This window comes from Mixophyes fleayi, chromosome 4 (genome assembly GCF_038048845.1).
Source record: "Mixophyes fleayi isolate aMixFle1 chromosome 4, aMixFle1.hap1, whole genome shotgun sequence".
NCBI lineage: Eukaryota > Metazoa > Chordata > Amphibia > Anura > Limnodynastidae > Mixophyes > Mixophyes fleayi.
The window spans coordinates 125,375,918-125,396,425 of record NC_134405.1 but is presented as its reverse complement, the minus strand read 5'-3'; the positions used below and the strand labels follow the sequence as shown (position 1 = coordinate 125,396,425).

The window sequence follows — 20,508 nt, the reverse complement described above, 5'->3', positions numbered from 1 at the left end:
TCTGCTGCCACTATTGCTACCCGCTACTCTCCGTGATCATCTGTTCCAGTTCAACTCTGCTCCGGTGTCCCATCGTTACTGCACCTGCTGGTTGCTATTGGTTACCTCCGTGTTCCCGCAGAGACCCGCTGCTGTTACTTCTCAGCGCTACTCATCCATCTACTGCTGATCCGCTCTCCACGCCTTCCTGTGTTCCCTGCTGGTCTACCTACCTGTGCGCTGCACCTGCTAGACCCCTGCTTCACCCATCCAGGGACTTGTATCCTGCTGGCCTCCTGCCCTTCAGGTATCTCTGCACTCCTGTCTGACTGCCTTCTCCTGAACCACGGTATGCATACTTCCCATTGACTGTGCTGTGTATTGCATACCTTGCTGGACTGTGTTGGTTCTCCTCTGGAGTGTACTATCCGCTGAGTCTATTGCCATCATTGACTGTGTTGGTTCTCCTCTGGAGTGTACTATCTGCTGACTCTACTGCCATCATTGACTGTGTTATCTCATGCCGGATTACTTCAAGAGACTTTCTATATTGGCAGTGTTGTTCAGTCATTTATACATTTATATTGTGCATATTACTGTGGATCAAAGTCAAGGTGCCCGTGTATATATTGTGTTGCAGTCTCTCCCCGTGCACCTCCTCAAATATATATTCAGTAGTACAACTTGCTAGTAGCAGACCACTGACTCCTGTTTACAGTTTCACCTGTTCCAGTATCCTCTCACATAGCAGTGGTACAACTTGCTAACGCAGACCACTGACTCCCCGGATACCTCCACTTGGATTCCATTCCTTCACTCAGACAGCGGTACAACTTGCTATCCGCAGACCGCTGACTCTCATCACCTCCTCGTTTCTGTTGGACATTCCTCCTCACTATAGCAGTGGTACAACTTGCTACCGCAGACCACTGACTACCTTCACGTGTCCTTTGTCCATACAGTTCCTCGTGTATTACTACCTCCATATTGCCAGTGCTGCTAGTCATAGACTTTCCTGAGCATCTCATCATCTGCTATTTCCTGTTCCGTGATCACCCTGCTACCAGAGTACCATATTACCACCTATACTGCTCTGGTAAGCCTATCACCTGGTGATCCCTGGGTAAAGACTCCTAGTGCCCGTGACAAGCACGAGCAGTAAAGTAGTCAGTAAGGATAGCCGGGTTGGATACACAGGAGCACAGGCAGTAGAGTACTCCAGAAGCAGTGGCCTAACAAGCCAGATGTCATACACAGAGGAACATCAGGAAGCAGCACAGGATACACAGAGAGAGAGAGAGCCAGATGCCAAGCTGTAACTTGTTGCTCTGACACAGGCAGTGTGCCAGAGCATTTGGAAAATATAGGGGAAAGGAATTAAAATTCTCCACCTCTGTGTCATATGACCGCAGCCGTGCGCCGCCTGCCCGATAGAACATAGCAGTGGCTGCGATCGAAAACAGGAGTGAGGGACAGGTAAGTCTCTTACAGTACCCCTTCTCTTGGTGGTGGATTCCGGACGCCCTAAAAGGCTTATGTGGAAATTTTTTATGAAAACGTTTTAAGAGATCAGGAGCATGAAAATCTCTAGTGGGAATCCAAGAGTGCTGTTCAGGTCCATAGCCTTTCCAATCAACCAAGAATTGCAATGAACCTCTGGAAATGCGGGAGTTTAGGATTCCGTTAATTCCGTACTCTTGATCTTGTATGGAGAGCACCGTGGGCTGCTTCTTAGAGGTAGAAAACTTGTTAATAGCAAGTGGCTTCAGAAGGGACACATGAAACACATTAGGAATTTTCAAAGTGGGAGGTAGTACCAATCTAAAGGCTATCGGGATCAAGAAAGGGCCAATGAGACGAGGAGCGAATTTCCTGGAAGGCACCTGAAGGTGAAGGTTTCGAGTAGACAACCATACTTTGTCACCGGGAGAGAGTAGAGTCGCAGGTCGTCTCCTTTTATTATAAGACTTTTACGCAGTTTGAAAAAATCTGCATTTGCTTTGAGCCCACCTAGAAGAAAAATTTAGCAAAAGAGAATCCACAGCAGGAACTCAGGATGGAGGTAAGTCATGAAATGGGGAAGTTTAGGATAAATCCCTGAAGAGCAAAGACAGGAGAGACCGAAGTGGAATCATGACAATGATTATTATGAGCGAATTCTACCCAAGGTAATAGATCGACCCAATCATCATGCTTGGCCGAAATATAGCATCTGAGGAATTTCTCACGCTCTTGATTGGTTCTTTCAGTCAGCCCATTAGTTTGGGAATGATAAGCAGATAAAAAAATTAACTTGATCCCAGAAACACGACAAAATTTTGCCACAAACCGAGTTCCGTGGTCAAAGACCGTGGAACCTGGCCTGTCGAGTAGTCAGACAAAATGCAGATTGTAGAATTAGAAGGTTTTTATGATCAGTATATACCGTTATAGCAAATAAGGCTCCCTCCAAGTGATGTCTCCATTCCTCCAGGGCCAATTTAAATGGCAAGAAGTTCCCTGTTGCCAATACCATAATTTCTCTCCGCAGCAGATAATCTTCAAGAGAAGAAGCCACATGGAGTAAGTCTTCCCGAGGAGTTCTTCTGAGACAATATGGCTCCAACACTGATAGAGGAGGCATCCATTTCAAGGAAAAAAGGAAGAGTGGGATCAGGCTGTTGTAAGATAGGAGCAGAAGTAAAGGCTTTCTTAAGTGAAGTAAAGTCCTCCACAGCACCCCTTGATGAACTGTCTGTACTAATTAGCAAACCCCACTCCAATATCACCTTAAATTTCTCAGGTTCCATTTGAAGACCAGAGCCTGAAACCACGTATCCTAGGAAGGAAAGATGATACTTTTCAAAGACACATTTTTCCAACTTGCAGTATAATCGATGTTGTCGGAGTCGATCCAGAACGATAGAGACATGCTTCCGATGTGATATCTGAAGAAAATATAAGGATATCATCCAAGTATATTACTACAAATTGGTAAAGAATATTTTGAAAAATTTTGTTAATAAAGTTTTGGAACACCACAGGGGCATTGCATAGCCCAAAGGCCCTAACCAAATACTCAAAATGTCCATCATGAGTGTTAAATGCCATCTTCCATTCGTCTCCATGCTTGAGACGGATTAAATTATATGCACCTCTGAGATCCAGCTTAGAAAAATAGAAGCCCCTCTAATTCTGTAAAACAACTCAAAGATCAGTGGCAGAGGGTATTTATTCTCCTTGGTGATAGCATTCAGTTTTCTGTAGTCAATAGAGGGACAGAGACCACCGTCCTTCTTTATAACAAAAAAGAAGCTGGCCCTGGCAGGAGAGGAAGATTTCCTAATAAAACCCCACTTAAGGTTATTCACAATATAAGCGGACATGGACTGTGATTCAGGCAATGACAGTGGGTAGACCAGCCCTCGAGGTGGCATTTTATCCGGCAAGAGTTCAATGCTGCAGTCCCAGGGTCTATAGGGAGGTAACTTGGAAGCCTCCTTTTCACAGAATACATCATAAAATGAGCTGTATTGCGGAGAAATATCAGAGGATACCTCGGATACAGAAGAGGTAGCCCCCAAGGGCTACATGTATGTCTCTGTTGACATTGAAATATATGTAGGGGGAAATATGTTGTTACCTCAGAGGATTGAATTATATTACCTGAATTATTTATATGCAGCGAGAGACACGTTAGCCTGTGGAGACCAATTATGTAGCCAGATTAGACTTATCTATGTTAGTTTTCTTTTCCTTTATTTTCGATAACCTATTTAAGCAGCACACAGTTATCCATGTTAAATGATTGGTGGGAACTAAATAAATGATTACACTAAAGAGCTGCAGTATAAATAAAAAATAAAGTAGCTATATTTTAGCTATAGTTTTATATGTTAAACTGGCCAACACATGACTCCTTCTGGTCAGTTCTACACTAAATGTGACCATTCAATCTGAATGTTAATATTACACGGCCCAGCAACATTTTTGTTAGTATTTTTTAGTAGCTAAGGATATTTGAACAAATTTAAGGTATTTTGTGGTTGCTGAATTTAAAAGTAAAAGTAGTTTTTTTGAATTACCACTAGCTCTTGAGATAATGGATACCCTAAATTAATAGGGCACTTAGCCATACACGTGCATATGAGAATCTACCAGAACATTCTATAAGATGAGACACGTGAATAGTCTAGGGGGCATATTAAATTAAAAAGCCAGATCAGCCTTCTTAAGTAAATATATTCCCCTAGTCGTTCACTCTGTGATCATTCAAGAATATTCCCCCTCTCTATATTAGTGATTGGTCATACAACCAGCGGTCAGTTGGCAGTTGGGCAGTTTGCGTTGTCTATTGTGTTTTTCTTGTATCTCGTCCATGTAATATATTAATATACAAATATAATTAGTGTAAATAAGTCAAGTTGTATACAGAGTGGTTGTAGTTACAATTTGTATATGCAGAGTGTTTCAAGTAAGAATAAAGTCAATTGGTTGACAGGGAAAAATTCATTCTCCCTCCATTCCATATCAAGCTAGGACTAATGAAATAATTTGTTATGGTCTTGTACAAAGATGGTGATTGCTTCAAATACATTTGTAAATTGTAACCTGGACTAAGTGCGGAAAAACAAAATGCTGGAATCTTTAATGGCACTCAAATTCCTAAACTTATCAATGATTATAATTTCACAAAATTTATGAATGGTGTTGAAGCTTCTGCCTGGTGCAGTTATGTCTAAGTTGTCAAGAACATCTTGGTTAACCACAAAGCAGACGATTATTAAAAGCTCAGAAAATATTTGGTGAAGGAAAAAAGAATGATCTAATGGGGCACTCTAATGGGCAAGAATATATTTAAGTGTTTGTTTATAATTTGAATATCTGTTAAATGCGTCTTTATTGATTAAAATTAAAAAATTCCATTAGCGAAATATAAAAGTTGAAAGTTGAATAAAGATACCACCCTAAATAAAGATAACTGATAAAAAGACAAAACTGAATTTGTCTAACCGCGACTCTGCTCCGTTATGAACCTTACTTTACTACCTTGAGTGTGAAATACACATTAATAAGTCTTTTATTAACACCACATCCCAATAGAAAACAGTTGTGTGAAATTAGTGGACTTTGGTCATACATATTATTGAATATCAACACTATAAGAGGATTAGCATGATAAAATTTGAAGGTACTGCAGTATCCTGAACATATATAAAGAGACTAATATGATCCCTCTTATAGTCACTATATCCTGCAAATTTTCCTTTTGTATAACTGAAAAAGATTGATAGCATTTACACCTTAATTGGATGGCTAATTTCCCTAGCAGGATACAATGGAAAATTTAGAGCTGTCCTGCACTATTGTGGTCTCACTACTGCTCCCTTCTATCTCAGCGGGCAGTGTGATAATCTAACTGTCTGTGTTTGTTTTCGGCTAAATAGCAGGGACTAGTGGTGGGAGCAGCGAGCGCGGCGTCCGCCGACGCGCGTTTCGCTAAGGCTTTGTCAAAGGCAAAAAAGGTTTATTTATTAAAGGATTATTAAAAGCTGTTCACAAACTTTAAAAATATGGGTACTAATATGAGCATAAAGGTTCACTTTCTCTGTAGCCACTTACATAGATTTCCAGATAATCTTGGTGATTTTAGTGAGAAACAGGGGAGAGATTTCATCAAGATATAAAGGTGATGGAGGAAAGGTATTACAGCACATGGGACAAACACATACTGGCTGACTATTGCTGGAGCTTCCAGTCCTGATAACCCACATAAAAGAAAATCGTACAAACAGCGTTTTATTAAGCATTACTAAGTTTATCTGTTATTTTACCAAATAAAATGCCCTTATGTAGTGAAAAACATAAAAATTTAAAAAAAATAATGTCAGACAAAGCCTACTTACAAATCACATTGAAATTGTCTCAAATCATACAAAAGTAAATACATGAAGTACTTACTTTGTATAATTTGAGACAATTTTGATTCGATTTGTAAGTAGGCTCTGCCTGACATTACATTTTTGGCATTTTTATGTTTTTAAATAGGGTACCAATTATCTAAAGAATGAGAGCCAATCTAGCGAAACCAATGTCATATTTGAATCAGCACCACAAAGTTACACTCTATTACGATTGGCAATAAGATGAGCGTTGACCAATGTTATTGTTGCTATGCTTTTTAATTAGGTTATGTCGTGCACATAGTTTTTAGTTATAGTTTGTCTATCTATCTATCTATCTATCTATCTAGAAGTGGGATGGTATACGGTGGTATGTCATAGCGCTACTTCTACTAGTACATTTACTTACATTTTCCATACTGCTACTTTTATATTTCCGTATCTCCACTTCTACATTTCCATTTTGCCCACTGTGTTCCTTGCTGTATATTATACATTGTATTTATATACTTTTTCATTTTTTACACAGATTATCAGCTAAAAACAATGAAGCCAATGGACACAACACTTGTCACAGAATTTGTGCTCGCTGGTCTTTCCTCTGACCCAAACCTTCAGCTGCCTCTCTTTCTCCTCTGCTTATCAGTGTACCTGGTAACTTTGCTGGGTAATCTTATGATCATTGCTTTAATTAGAATGACTCCAGGCCTGCAAACACCAATGTACTTTTTCCTCATGAATTTATCCTTTGTAGATATATTGTATTCATCAACCATTACACCCAACATCATGGCCAACATTCTCTCTGTAAACAAGACGATTTCAATCACTGGTTGTGCTACACAAATGTTTTTTTTCATTGACTTGGCGAGCTCTGAAGCGATGCTACTTGCTGTTATGGCCTATGACCGGTATGCAGCCATATGTAAACCTTTGTATTATACGTCACTTGTCAACAAAGCAAGATGTTTTCAACTCATTTGCTCAGTATACGCTGCAGGATTTCTTAACTCATTAACACACACATATTGTGCATTTATCTTACCATTTTGTGGATCAAATCATGTTAATCATTTCTACTGCGATATCAATCCCATCTTAAAGCTTTCATGCAAAGATACATTTCTTAATGAGATTTTCTTATTTGCTGTTGCTGGCTCTATTGAAGTGGGTTCTTTTTTATGTATACTGATATCATATGTCCACATTTTATTGCCATTATTAAGGATTGGCTCTACTAGAGGCAGGAGCAAGTCTCTTTCCACCTGTGTCTCTCACTTTATTTGTGTAGCCTTGTTCTACTGCCCAGTTTTCTTCATGTATTTACGGCCAACTTCTGCATACTCAGTGGATCAGGACTGGGTGGTGTCCCTGTTCTATACAGTGATCATACCAATGCTGAATCCCATCATCTACAGCCTCAGAAATCAGGATGTGAAAAGAGCTCTGGGAAAGCTGAGCATCAATAGTATTTTTATGTTATTTAGGTTAAACTAAGAACCTGTACTGATAGTTGTCAGTTGGAGTTCAGGCCGACAGCTGAAACAATTATTGTACATCTCAAAAGCATACAGCCAATGATGACTATTAGTGTCCCATCTGCCAACTTACTGACTGTTGCTTTTATCAAGTATTTTTGAATAATGACATTTTTGAACCAGGCTGCTCTAATATACGTCCCACCACCACTGAAAACATTAGGCCAGTCTCTTGAACTCCTTGTAGGTCTATGTACATGTATATGCTTTCATTTATTAGTGCCACTAACTTCTTATATACTTTGCAGTCAGGGTCTTCCAGGCCACTCCTTCCATGATGTCAGGTGAAAATCCTTTCTCAGGGGTTACAGTTGTAAGGATGTTACAGACAATGTTCTCACCATGACATTTCACCCCTTGTCTTTTCTTGCGCTCCCTCCTTTAGTCACCATGCTCTTGAATTAATGACAGCAAGAAGAAGCGCAGTGTGACACCAATCACCTGTGCTTCCTCTGCCCATTGTAAATAAGGGGATGGGAAACCCTTGTTTTTTTAAAATGTTCAATCAAGTGAAACAGCCAATTTAACTTTGTATTTTCAATTGTAATCTTCCTAACTGTTTCAATGGGTTGGGTACGAATTACCTACGGTAAATATGCCAACACTTATCCTGGCAACACGTAAATGATGACAAGCTAAATGACGACATATTCATTTTGTTGACAAGCTTAAAATGCAAACAGTGCGACTGTCGACAGTTAGTAATGTCAACATTAAGTGACCAATGTCAGCACAAAACAGTTATCACCATAAAATTTATTTACAAATAAAATAAACAGTAATACTTACCAACATCTGTGCTCTATAACTTTAAACAATCCGATTTCTTCTAAGCATTAGGGATCAAAATTCTTCTAAGCTTTAAGGATCCAAATTCCTCTAAGCTTTAGGGATCCAATTTCTTCTGGAACTGGGACCACCAAATGCAGCTTTTGTGATTTTATAGAAAAATATACAATACAATAATATCAACAACATAAGACATAAACATTAATTGTCACAACCTTATACACTGGAGCAATATATTAGATGCTAAGCTTACTGGCACCTAAACACACATATACTGGCAGCCCTCAAACACACCACACCACACAGATGGAGCAGTGCACTGCAAGTTTGGGCCCTTCTCTATGGAGGCCAGCATGGCATGGAAGTACCATGTGTGTAATTTGCAGCTTTTAGAGGTCTTTCAATCACTTGCAGTAAGGTACAACAGTCACAGTATGCAAACCTTCCCGTAGCAACAACTATAAAATCCTCAGCTTGTATCCTTGCTTAATTAAATCCTGGGACTTGATCCACAAATTTATTTTAACACCAGAGGGTCAGATTGTGATATAAGCTCAAATGCTGATTAAACAAACACGTGGTGCACATTTACCTGCCCACCCATCTATCCCTTACTCTTCAGCCTTTGCAGCCAGATATAGTCCAAATCCCACCTAAATTATCCAGCTTCTGGACTTGATTCCCTCCAAAACGGCTGACTTGCAAAATATCCTTCCTCAGAGATGCATTTATACCTCCTCCTTTAGTTTCAAGCTGTGACTCCCCAGCAGGTTCATGTTTACCATTCCCCTCTGCTCCAATATCCCTCAACACTGTAAGTTCTCTCTTCCCAGACCATCAATCCAGTGTCTTTCTGCTTAGGGTCACACTCTCTGGACTTGTCACATAGTTCAGTCTCTCTCAGGAAACTCTTCCATCTCTCTCCCCCTCTGCTCTAGAGTTTCCCCGTCTCCAAACACATAGACCAGTTTGGCACATTTTCATAGCAGCCTTGTGGGAGATGCTGGTTCTCTCTTTGGACTTGTAAAATGTCCATCTATTTTTTCTACTGATGCAAATATGATTAGTAGCCACTGGGTGCTCAAGTCCAACTGCAGCATCCCCAGGGGTTACACAACAAAATGAATATGTCAACAATTAGTCTGTCGACATTTTTGCGTCGACAGGATAAGTGTCCTTTTCACCGTAGGTAATGTGACCGCCACCGGTTTCAATAGCTTTTGACCATCTTTGGACACTCTAACCTTTATGAAAGTCTTTATTGACAACGACAACAAAAAAAACACCACAAATAAATAAATATTATGCTATGCAATTAAGTATTTGTATGTCATAGAGGCAATGAAAAATAGATTACAATAAAAATACACTTTAAAATTCAATAAAATAACTAAAGTAGGGATAAAAACACTTTTAACTGACTTTTATGATTGTAGACATTAAGTATTGGGCAGGTGAATTTAAGAGCACAACTTCCGAACATGATATGACCACTAGATGAGGATAATTATATTTCATATAATATAACATATGTACCATCAATAAGTTGTAACTTTTTGCATTTCTTTTCACACCATGTCATAGTAAACTTAAAACAGCTATGTGGTCATTTGGCAATTAACTATTGTATTTTAATGTTACAATACTATAAAGGTCATTTGCAGAAGTGCAGAAGAGTGCTGTTTTGTGGCGTTGCTCAAATATTTACTTAAATGCATCCGTTTTCTTAGGGAAGTGCATTCACTTTCAGGCCAAGTTTGTGATGTGAACAAGGGTGCAAAATTGTGAAAGGAGTATCTGGGTGGATCAGGGCATTTCATGCTGATTGAGGGCTAGACAAATAAATGCAATTAGTGATGCACCAAAATGCATGAACAAGATTTTGCTTTTCAGTATATAATTTACATGAGATCCAAAAGATGGACAAAGTTGTCTGCACAGATTTTTCTTTCTGGCAAAAGTACACAAACTTACAATCCTAAAAAGTAAAACAAACAATATACAAATCACAATATGTAAGTGTATACATAAGTAGAAGAAATGTGTGCACAATATAGCTATATTGGGATAAACTCCAATGGTAACGTCAAGGCATCACGTATAGTTGAGTTCTTTCAGGGTCTGCTTCAAGCACTGGAATGTTAGCGACTATCTTTGAATGCACTAGATAGAGTCTCAGGTGCATTTGCTCAGATAGAAAAGCTCTGCACCTTATAAGTTATTTTTTTGTGTATGAGAAATGTGGGAACACTGCACTTAATATTTTGAATATTAGCTTATCTATCTTTATGACCGTCTAGAATTCACACTGCCACTAAATTATGTTTTCTACATGTGCAATTTACATGGAAATCCACAGGAAGTGCCGAGCTGAATGAATGCACGCACATGACTTGCTATTGATCATGCACAAAAGACAATAAGACTTATTTACAAAGCTGCATAATTCCCCTTTTTAATTTCATGTGTATGCCTAGTGTTGAGCAGATTGGCTTATTTTTACTGGAAGCACACAAATCTTCATGGCATGATGGTACAGTCTACACAGAGTGCAAACAGTTGAATCTTGTCATTGTATAAGCTGGGCTTAAAGTGGTCTTTTTCACAAACTGCATGCTCGATGCAGTTGTGCACCTCATATTTAATCCACATGCAAAGCCACAAAACCTTCTTCTTAATGCAACAGAACCTGCATTTCACATGTACTTACAGTGGTTTAGGTCAATCCTCAGACTATGTTCTCAGTGATATGCCTTTTGTACCTTCCAAGAGCAGATTGCAAGAGAAAACTCATATAGGCCCATTTCTACTAGTGCTGTAAGAACATTACCCTGTATGATAGGTCCACTTGTAATAATGAGAATTCCAATGTCCTTTCAATTGTCTTTTAAATGGAATGTGAGCATGCACTTATGTATGCGTAAGGCAGACAAATAGGTACATTTTTTCTAAAATGATATGTGCTACTTAGACCATAAATGACCTCCAGTGATAAGTAATGGCTGTATTTTTACTTTGTGTTGCTCTGTGCCCTTGTGATCATATATGTCCTAAATTAGTCACTATGTCACTATGCACACTTTCCAATATCACACCTAAGGGGAGTATCACACAAGTGATTATGGATGTCACTTTTTGACATAGTGTTCTAAAGCTAGTTTAGTTCCAGAACATTGCTTTTCCTCTGGATAGTAAAATGTGGTGTTTAAAATAATCCTTTATTAAGATGACTTCTGGCATTTTCCGTAATTTTCCACCATTATAAGTCATGTCCACGTGTCTGTGAAATTATTGCTCCCTCAAGGTTGACCTGTGGACCAATATATTGCCTCTGTAGTTCACAAGGTAATATATATATATATATATATATGTCTATATATGTATATATATATATATATATATATATATATATATATATATATATATATATATAAAAGGATGCACTCAATTCACAATAAATAGATCAAAACTTTAAAAGCTGTGCATAGCCCGTAATTCAAAGAACAGGATCCATAGTTGTTCAACAAAAGAACAGACCAGCACCATCAATAAGTAAAATACAAAATTTAATAAAAAAAAAATAGAAAGATACATCACAATAGTATGCCCTGTCTGGGTTTTTATTTATTTTCATTCATAGAGCACCACCATATTATGCAGCTCTGTACAGAACATATTTAATCAGCCACATCAGTCCTTGCACCATTGGAGCTTATCGAATATGAACCCTGGATTCTGTAGTGAATTTGCGTCTGTATATCCATGAGTATTATCCATTTTGATAGATGTCTTCAATGTTGTATTCAATTTTATGTATCAATAGTTCAACTGTTCTCTTCTACAATTTCAGACCTCTAATTAGTTCATGTCTTATATGCAGTCCCTGCAACTCACAGATGTGTGCAGTGTCGGACTGGGGCATGAAGGGCCCACCAGGGGACAGCAACGCTAGGGGCCCACCAGAGGGGGTGTGGCCAACCATCAAAAAGGCGAGACCAGACACTAGAGGGGGAGTGGTCAGCCCACAAAGGACAGCTAGCACAATAGTGTAGTATATAAAGAATGCAGTGTGTATAAAGAGTACAGTCTTGATCTGCACCTTAGATTGGGCAGAACAGTAACCAAAAATTGGGATTATCCCACTAGACCAGGCTTGACTAACCTGTGGCACTCCAGGTGTTGTGAAACTACAAGCCTCAGCATGCTTTACCAATATATAGCAGCCTATTGCTGGAAGGGTATGCTGGGACTTGTAGTTTCACAAAACCTGGAGTGCCACAGGTTAGCCAAGCCTGCACTAGACTCAGAACATTTGACAGACTGTCCTATGTTGAGGGGTCCTATTTGGAAAAAATAATGGGTACATTTAGAAAATTCCAACCAGCCCCGGCATTAAATTAATAGGACCCACATTTAATACTTAGGACTTCCTCCAGCCACAACATAAAAGTAATAATATTCCCATTTAATAAACCTATTTCCCTCCCAACAGACAGCCCCTGCAATAAATTAATCACATTTACATATAATAAATATACCTATTTCCTGCAACCGTCACTGCCATTAAATAATTCATATTAACATTTAATAAATATACCTCATGCTCCTCAAACTCAGCCCCACATTCAATTAATAGGCCCCAAACCACCCCATCTTAAATTAATAGTCCCCACTATAAAATTAAATTGCCCCACCATCACCCTACAAACAAAATAGCACCCATTATTTAGCCACCACCTACCAAACACACATTACATTGCCACAAGCCCGTTGTGCCATCACACACACATTACTGCGCCCCTTCATCATCATCATGATGTGCCTCCTTATAATCACACTGCACCCTCCATGCTGCTTTTGCTCCCCCCCTTCTCCTGGCTCCCCTTCACACACTGCCATACTGTCTGTGCTCCCCCTTCACTCTGCCATGCTCCCCTTCACTCTGCCATGCTCCCCCTTCTCTGTTCCATGCTCCCCCTTCTCTGTTCCATGCTCCCCCTTCTCTGTTCCATGTTCCCTCTTCTCTGTTCCATGTTCCCCCTTCTCTGTTCCATACTTCTATTTCTGTTCCATGCTCCTATTTCTGTTCCATGCTCCCCCTTCTCTGTTCCATGTTCCCCCTTCTCTGTTACATACTCCTATTTCTGTTCCATGCTCCCCTATCACTTACCTTTTCTATCTGCTTCTTCCTTTTCTTCTCCTCTGTCTTGCCGGCGCTCCTCAATGAACGTCGGGCGTGATGACGTCACGCCCGGCATTCAGTGCGAATGGAGCCGGCGCTGCGGTCACGTGAGGTTTTTTTACTATTAAAGTTTCTAGCTCCCCCCACCAACGAAGAGGGGAGCGATTCAGGGTCGGGGCCTACCGGTGGATAGTCCGGTCCACCGGCGGGCCAGTCCAACCCTGGATGTGTGGAGGAGTCTACATCCATTAAGCAGGTGTTCACTAAGCAGCACTCATTCAGCTTAAAATGACCTTTTGAGTATGCCTTGTTTGGTCTGTTGATCACTTCAGATGGCTTTCTTCATAGAGATATTTCTGATCATGCGCCTTTCATCCTTAAACTCAGCTTTGGCAACATATCTGTCCTGTTTAGTGGGCACATTAACCCCTTCAGTTTCAACTTCCCTACAATTGATAAAGAACTACATATAGAAATGTCAAATTCCTTTGACATTGAAATTAATACGTATCATGCTCATGCAATATTGGATGTGACAAATGCCACAGTAAGAGGTTGGCTACTAATTTTAAAAAAGCAAACAAAAATAAGGCTGCGATACGGAAGACACATATACTGTCAACAAAACACCTGAAACTAAAATAAAATATGGTGCAGGCCGCATGTAGGCATATACAAAGGTTGCTGGATGACACTGATAAACAACTGACCTATAACAAAAATACATTCTTTGGGGCATATACAATTATGTTGGGTGATCGCGATTATGCGCAGCTGCACAAGTCCCATTACCGCAAAACCGTGGATTTCCATCCGCACCCCATAGGGCTGCAAAGGGAAATCCGCAATGTTGCGGTACCGTATTGTCACTTTACACGCACAGCAGAAGTGATGAATTACTGGTTCACCCAATAACTACTAATAGCAGGTTCTGGTACATTTATCATTATATTCTTCCATAATACTGGGCCAGAACATGAAAGATGTACCAGACAGGGATATCCTGTATCCTCTACCATAGGCAAATGCAGGATTTGTAGAGAAGGGTTTCCATGTCAAGTCGCCAGTGGGCGTGACCAGCATGCATGGGGGCGTGGCTATAATTTTAGACAGTGCTTGGCTGCTCTCCAACTCTTCCTATCCCTATCATATACACGAGCAATGCTGCATGCACTACTGTTAGGTGCACGCAGCTCTCCCTTTTCGAGCAGAGTCGTGTGAAGTGGATATACCTCCCAACTGTGCCTACAGTCAGGATAAAGTCCTGACTGAGTGTGTCAGAACAGTTGACAGACTGTCCTGCTCTCTCCTACCTGTTCTTGCTGCTTTCAATACTTGTTGCTGGTGCTTGTGTCCTAAGCTCAGTTGCTGCTTGTCTGGATCCTGGAATGTTGGGTCCCTGTTTGGAAAAATAACAGGCACATGATATAGAAATCCCAGCAATGAGTGAACACAGTAGGCCTTTTTTCCCCAAAGCAGCCTGATATTAAATCAAAAGCACCCACGTTTAATAATTAGGCCTCCCAGCAACCAACCCACACATTAAATTAATGTCATTCACCTTTAATAAAAATATCCATTTCCCCCCAAACAACCCCAACATTAAATTAGTAGTATTTACATTTAATAAATAAACCTATTTCATTCCAAACATTAAATAATTAGCATTCACTTTTAAGTAATAGCTCTCCTTCTCCCCAAACTCAGCCACACATTCAATTAATAGCACCCAAACCATCCCAACATTAAATGAATAAAAACCTTAATCAGTCTGCCATAACCACACTATTAAATTAAATATCCCCAACCTTCACCCAACCTATAAATTAAAAGCTCCCACTCTCAAACTACTATGAAATTAATATTTCACTCCAAAAAGATCTGCATACAAGCTGCAAAGTGGCTGGCCCCGGGGGCAAGGTCTAGCCATCTCAAGCATACACTGCCACAGGCTGGGAGGGAGGGGGTTCCAGGCATTAGGAAACCCCCCTCCACCCCCCCCCTGGGTTTGCCTATGCCTGCTCTGATCACCATGGCGAATGAATGCCTGGCAGCTAGTTTTCAGTGCAATTCAGATATCAGAAGCCTGATTATTAACAGACTAGTTGAAAAAGTGTTGCTTTATGCAGATGATACCTTACTCTTCTCAAATGATGCTTGCACCTAATTCAATTTGGCCTTGCATGATATTGAGATGTTTGGCTTGTAGTCTGGTTTTAAGATCAACTGACATTGATCTTACATACACCCAATTCTTTATAGACAAAAGGCTACATAATTTCCATTTGTCTGGTCCAGCTTCCTAAAATATTTAGGAATTATCATTAACTGGTACTAAAAGGATGATATTAAACTAAATGTTACCAGCCATTACATAGATAAGGCATGGACAAAGTTGTCTGCACAGCTTTTTCTTCCTGGCAAAAGTACACAAACTTACAACCCTAAAAAGTAAAACAAACAATATATAAATCACTATGTGTCAGTATATGCTGAACTGGGAGGTCAATATATATGTATGTTTTACCGCAGCCTCCTGGCAGCATCCTCTGGAGGACATTTAAAATACTAAATTAGGGGCTCATTTAGATTTGGATGCAAGTGCACTTTTTGTATAAATTACACAATTCTGCACAACTTATGTGCACAAAAAATACTCAAGCTTCTATCTGTATGCAGATTTGGTTGCATCTTATCCTTATGCCTCCCTACGCTTAGAGAGGTAGAAGAAGGGTGGGAAGAGGCAGACAAGTCTAAGCTGAGTATAGTAATAGTGTATTCATGCACATGCAATCCATGTAGACATAGACACATATATGCCCAGGAGCCATATCTCTTGCAGGTCTGCAACCACTGGTGCAAAATATGCATTGATGATGATGATGATGACGATTGGCAGCCGTTTCTAAATGGCTTATTGCCTCCCACTGATAGTAAATAAAGCGTTAGTATATTTTATGAATTTGTGTCCATCTATTCACATTACTTAATTTGATATTTGCATTTGGACTGCGGCAGGAGAGCAGATTCCAATTTGATTTCTAATGGGGAACACAATAGATGTTTGTGTTTAATTACATTTTATTTGTACTTTTATTTTGCATTTGTGCATTTATTTATTTGTATTTTACACAGTAAATGTGACTTTCACATTTATTAATAACACTGTCCAGACACTATTATGTATATGACACTTCATTAGTGTATTCCGTGGCTTTTGGCAATTCCTAGAAGGGACGGGGCTATGGCGTCACTACGCCCCTTCCTACCCCCTGTCACATGACCTCTCCTTACGGGATCTCCTGGAGAAGAAGTTTGAGAATTCAGCAAGTATGAATTACATATTTTTTTCTAGAGCATGTTTTACGTAAAATACATCCAAATCTACATGACGCCCTTAATCCTTATCTATTCCTTTTATTTGGTCTGGACAAAGATTCAGGTTAGCTCTCTCAGTGTTGCAGAAGCCCAGAAAAGATAGCAGGTAGACGATTACTAATTTCTATATTTACTATTTAGCCTCACAGTTTGCATATATAAATTCTTGTTTTATCCAGGATACCTCCAATGCAGACAAGCCTGCTACAGGGACCTGCAAATATCATATATGCATTCTGGGATCACAGTATGCATTTGAACCTCTAACTGCATATATTATCCAATCATTGAAAATTTTTGAATGTTTACAATTATAAACTACAGTTACAAAACAGTTTTCCCCAATACTCTACATTAGTGTACTTTGGTGTCTTACTGAGGCTGCATACTAGATACACTAGATTAAGTTGTTGATGATAATGATGACTGGAGTTATAATATATATATATATATTTAAATGAACCAATTAGCAGCACTCATAATCTTGTCTGTTAACTGCTAATGTGGGGTTTGAACAGCCAAAACCAGCACTAGGCTTTGTCAGGCTGAGCTGGTCTCACTATAACAGGGAAATCCATAATGTGGGCTGAACTGCCATGGGGAATTGAACCTGCAAAAAAGTGCAGTCACACCCTTAGGAAAACCTAGCTCTGTGCTGATTACATTTGGACTCATCCTAGAACTCCTGGCCTGTGGGTGTTGTTTAAAGCCAAAAAAATTGTATTTTAATATGTAACACTGTTGCTCCCAGCAAGCCCTGGTGGACACATATTATACACACGTTTGTTTTTATAACTAATAGACAAATTATTTATTATTTATGCATAGATGATTTAAATACAGTGTTTATGAAAGCATCCTTCACTTGAGTATTCCTAAGACTATAAATAATTGGATTTAACATAGGGATTACCACAGTATACACCAATGAAATCACTTTGTCCTTCTGGACTGAGTAGCTGGAGATAGGCCTCGCATACTCAAAGATGGCTGTCCCAAAAAACAAAGCAACTACTGTGAGATGAGAGGAGCACGTGGAGAAAGCTTTCTGCCTTCCTTCCAAAGAATGCATTCTCATGATGGAAGAAATAATTTTAGCATATGAAACTAAGATAACAATAACAGAAAAAGTTCCAAGAATGCTGGATAAGAGAAACATGAAAAGTTCACTCATGAAAGTATTACTACAGGAAAGCTTCAGGAGCGGTGGAATGTCACAGAAAAAATGGTTCACTTTGTTTGACCTACAGAAGGACAGACGAAAAGTACAAATGGTATGTATTATTGACGTAAGTAAGCCACCAGAATAAGCCGTTCCGACTAGCTGAATCTTGAGAGTCCTACTCATGGTAATTATGTATAGCAGTGGATTACAAATAGCAAGATAACGATCATAAGCCATAACAGTAACAAGAAAACATTCTGTACCCACAAACAGTCCAAAAAAGAAAAGCTGTGTAGCACATCCTTTAAAAGATATTACCATATGGTTAGATAACAAATTATTTAGCAACTTTGGAGTAATTACTGAAGAATAGCACAGGTCTGAAAAAGACAAATGACCAAGGAAAAAATACATGGGATTATGAAGATTTGTAGAATAACAAATTAAAATGATCATGCACATATTACCCATTATAGTCATTAAATACATTGCTAAAAAGATACAGAAAAAAAGAAGATTGAGTTTGGGATCGTCAATTAATCCTATCAAAAAGAATTCGCTGAATGATGTGTGATTAGGTCCCTCCATATAATCACTTGCTGCTGTAAGAAGGAAACCTTGGTTAATAAAAAAAAATGTTATTCTTGTTTTTGAAATTTTTACTAAATTTATGTTATAGTAAATAAAGCTCATCACATGGAATTTAGCCTTCACAAAACACATTAAATAAAATAAAATCAGTTAGTATGATACAATTTGTTATCTGCAGAAAGGTACCCATTGAAAAATGAACTATAGTGATCCATGCATTCTGGTGTCATGTAACTCATTGATTTATTAATTCATATTTCTGTGCAATAGCCCATGGTACCATTTATGTAATACTCAATTGGACAAAAACAAAAATAATATTCTGGAAATAAATTACAGAAAACTATTTGAATTTTATATACACAGCTGCAGTTTTAGTTTACAATTACAATTGCTATTAAACAGAAACATAATAGAAATAAAGACATCTAAATACATTTATCTTTGGCATGCCATAAATTAGTACATTCCTAGATTATCATGGGGGCATGTATATTTAACACATTGTTTTTAATAATGTTATTTAAAGAGGCAATCAAAGGTGAAACAAAATGAGTGAACCACAGAAATGCCTAGGACCAAAAATACATATGTAATTCATTTCTTGGGGAGAGGGGTTACTTATATTTCAGGAAAAATTATAAAATAATTTAACTGAAGATAATGGGCCTGCTTTTGAGTTAGAAGCAAAGAAGAAAATAAAAGAGGTACAAATTGACTTACTATTTTGCATGTAATACTGGCTGTTTTTCCATGTAGCACAGAAATACTTGATAGCTTTATTTTTACACTGAAATTAAAGTTGACCTATGACATGCCATATCCCAACTATAAATCTGTCCCTACATTTTAAATTGACCTCCCCTCTAATGCAACATAGTTTTGCCAAGGTGCAAAGTTACTCCTTTACTTTGCTTTGCTCCTAACTCAAAATCAGGCCAAAGGTGTCTTCTTTTGTTCATCTGAGCATAATACAATGTGGAAATAAGCATAAAACATGCTAATACACAGCTGTCACCCACATGTAAGCAGATGCACTGCATGGCCAAATGCATATTTAAAGTTTAATTGCCATTGGTACATGTGGTTACTGTAGTACTTTGTGTCATGGTTACCAGTTTATTATTTTTAATAAGCTATTTGGAAAACTGAATAATTTGCTCAAGTAACTTTAATACTTATGTATTCTATTGTATGCCATTAGAAAATTGTCCACGGGGAGGCAAACTGAAGAAGATGAAGAAAACACGACTAATATGAGGATAACAAAAGCTGGGCACACACTTAAGCAAATATCATGCAAATGATAAACGACAGTTTAGTCAGATATTGAGTATGTATGCTCCCATAATCATGTTTTATTGTACCAAAGCACATGGCATCTGTTGATTTGGTTTTCTAAAGTTCCTAAAAATCACGATCAATGATGGAAAGATGCCAGGCAAATATGGAAGTGTGTATGCACTCACGAACAGCAGTGAAGGCAAATATCTGTAGAGTGTACAGAGTCATAGGGCTAGATTTACTAAACTGCAGGATTGAAAAATTTGAGATGTTGCCTATAGCAACCAATCAGCTTCTTGGGCCTGATTCATTAATGATCTTAACTTGAGAAACTTCTTATTTCAGTCTCCTGGACAAAACCATGTTACAATGCAAGGGGTGCAAATTAGTATTCTGTTTTGCACATAAGTTAAATACTGCCTGTTTTTTCATGTAGCACACAAATATCAACTTTAAATGTCAGTGTACAAATAAGCTATCAAGTATTTGTGTGCTACATGAAAAAACAGGCAGTATTTAACAATTGTAAGAAGCCCTATGTCTTTGGATGTTTAGAAAATGCTGTTCTTTAGGACACAAGTAAAGTATCCTAGCTCCAACCAACAGCTTTTTTTGCTAATGATTTGTTAAATGTGTGTTTGGTACATAATTTTATTACCCTCCAACTGATTACTCTGTTCATCTTCTTCTTAAATGAAAGCTATATTATTGTTATGATTT

General features: G+C 38.6%; 2 protein-coding genes across 2 annotated transcripts; one reads left to right on the top strand and one right to left on the bottom strand.

Moving 5' to 3' along the window:
- Positions 1–6,407: 6,407 nt before the first annotated feature.
- On the top strand, positions 6,408–7,358 carry LOC142150740 (olfactory receptor 5AR1-like). Its single transcript, XM_075205934.1, has one exon. The coding sequence runs from the start codon at positions 6,408–6,410 to the stop codon at positions 7,356–7,358; it is 951 nt and encodes a 316-aa protein (XP_075062035.1).
- Positions 7,359–17,562: 10,204 nt separating this feature from the next.
- LOC142150739 (olfactory receptor 5AP2-like) lies at positions 17,563–18,501 on the bottom strand. The gene has a single exon (XM_075205933.1). The coding sequence runs from the start codon at positions 18,499–18,501 to the stop codon at positions 17,563–17,565; it is 939 nt and encodes a 312-aa protein (XP_075062034.1).
- Between the last annotated feature and the right edge of the window lie 2,007 nt (positions 18,502–20,508).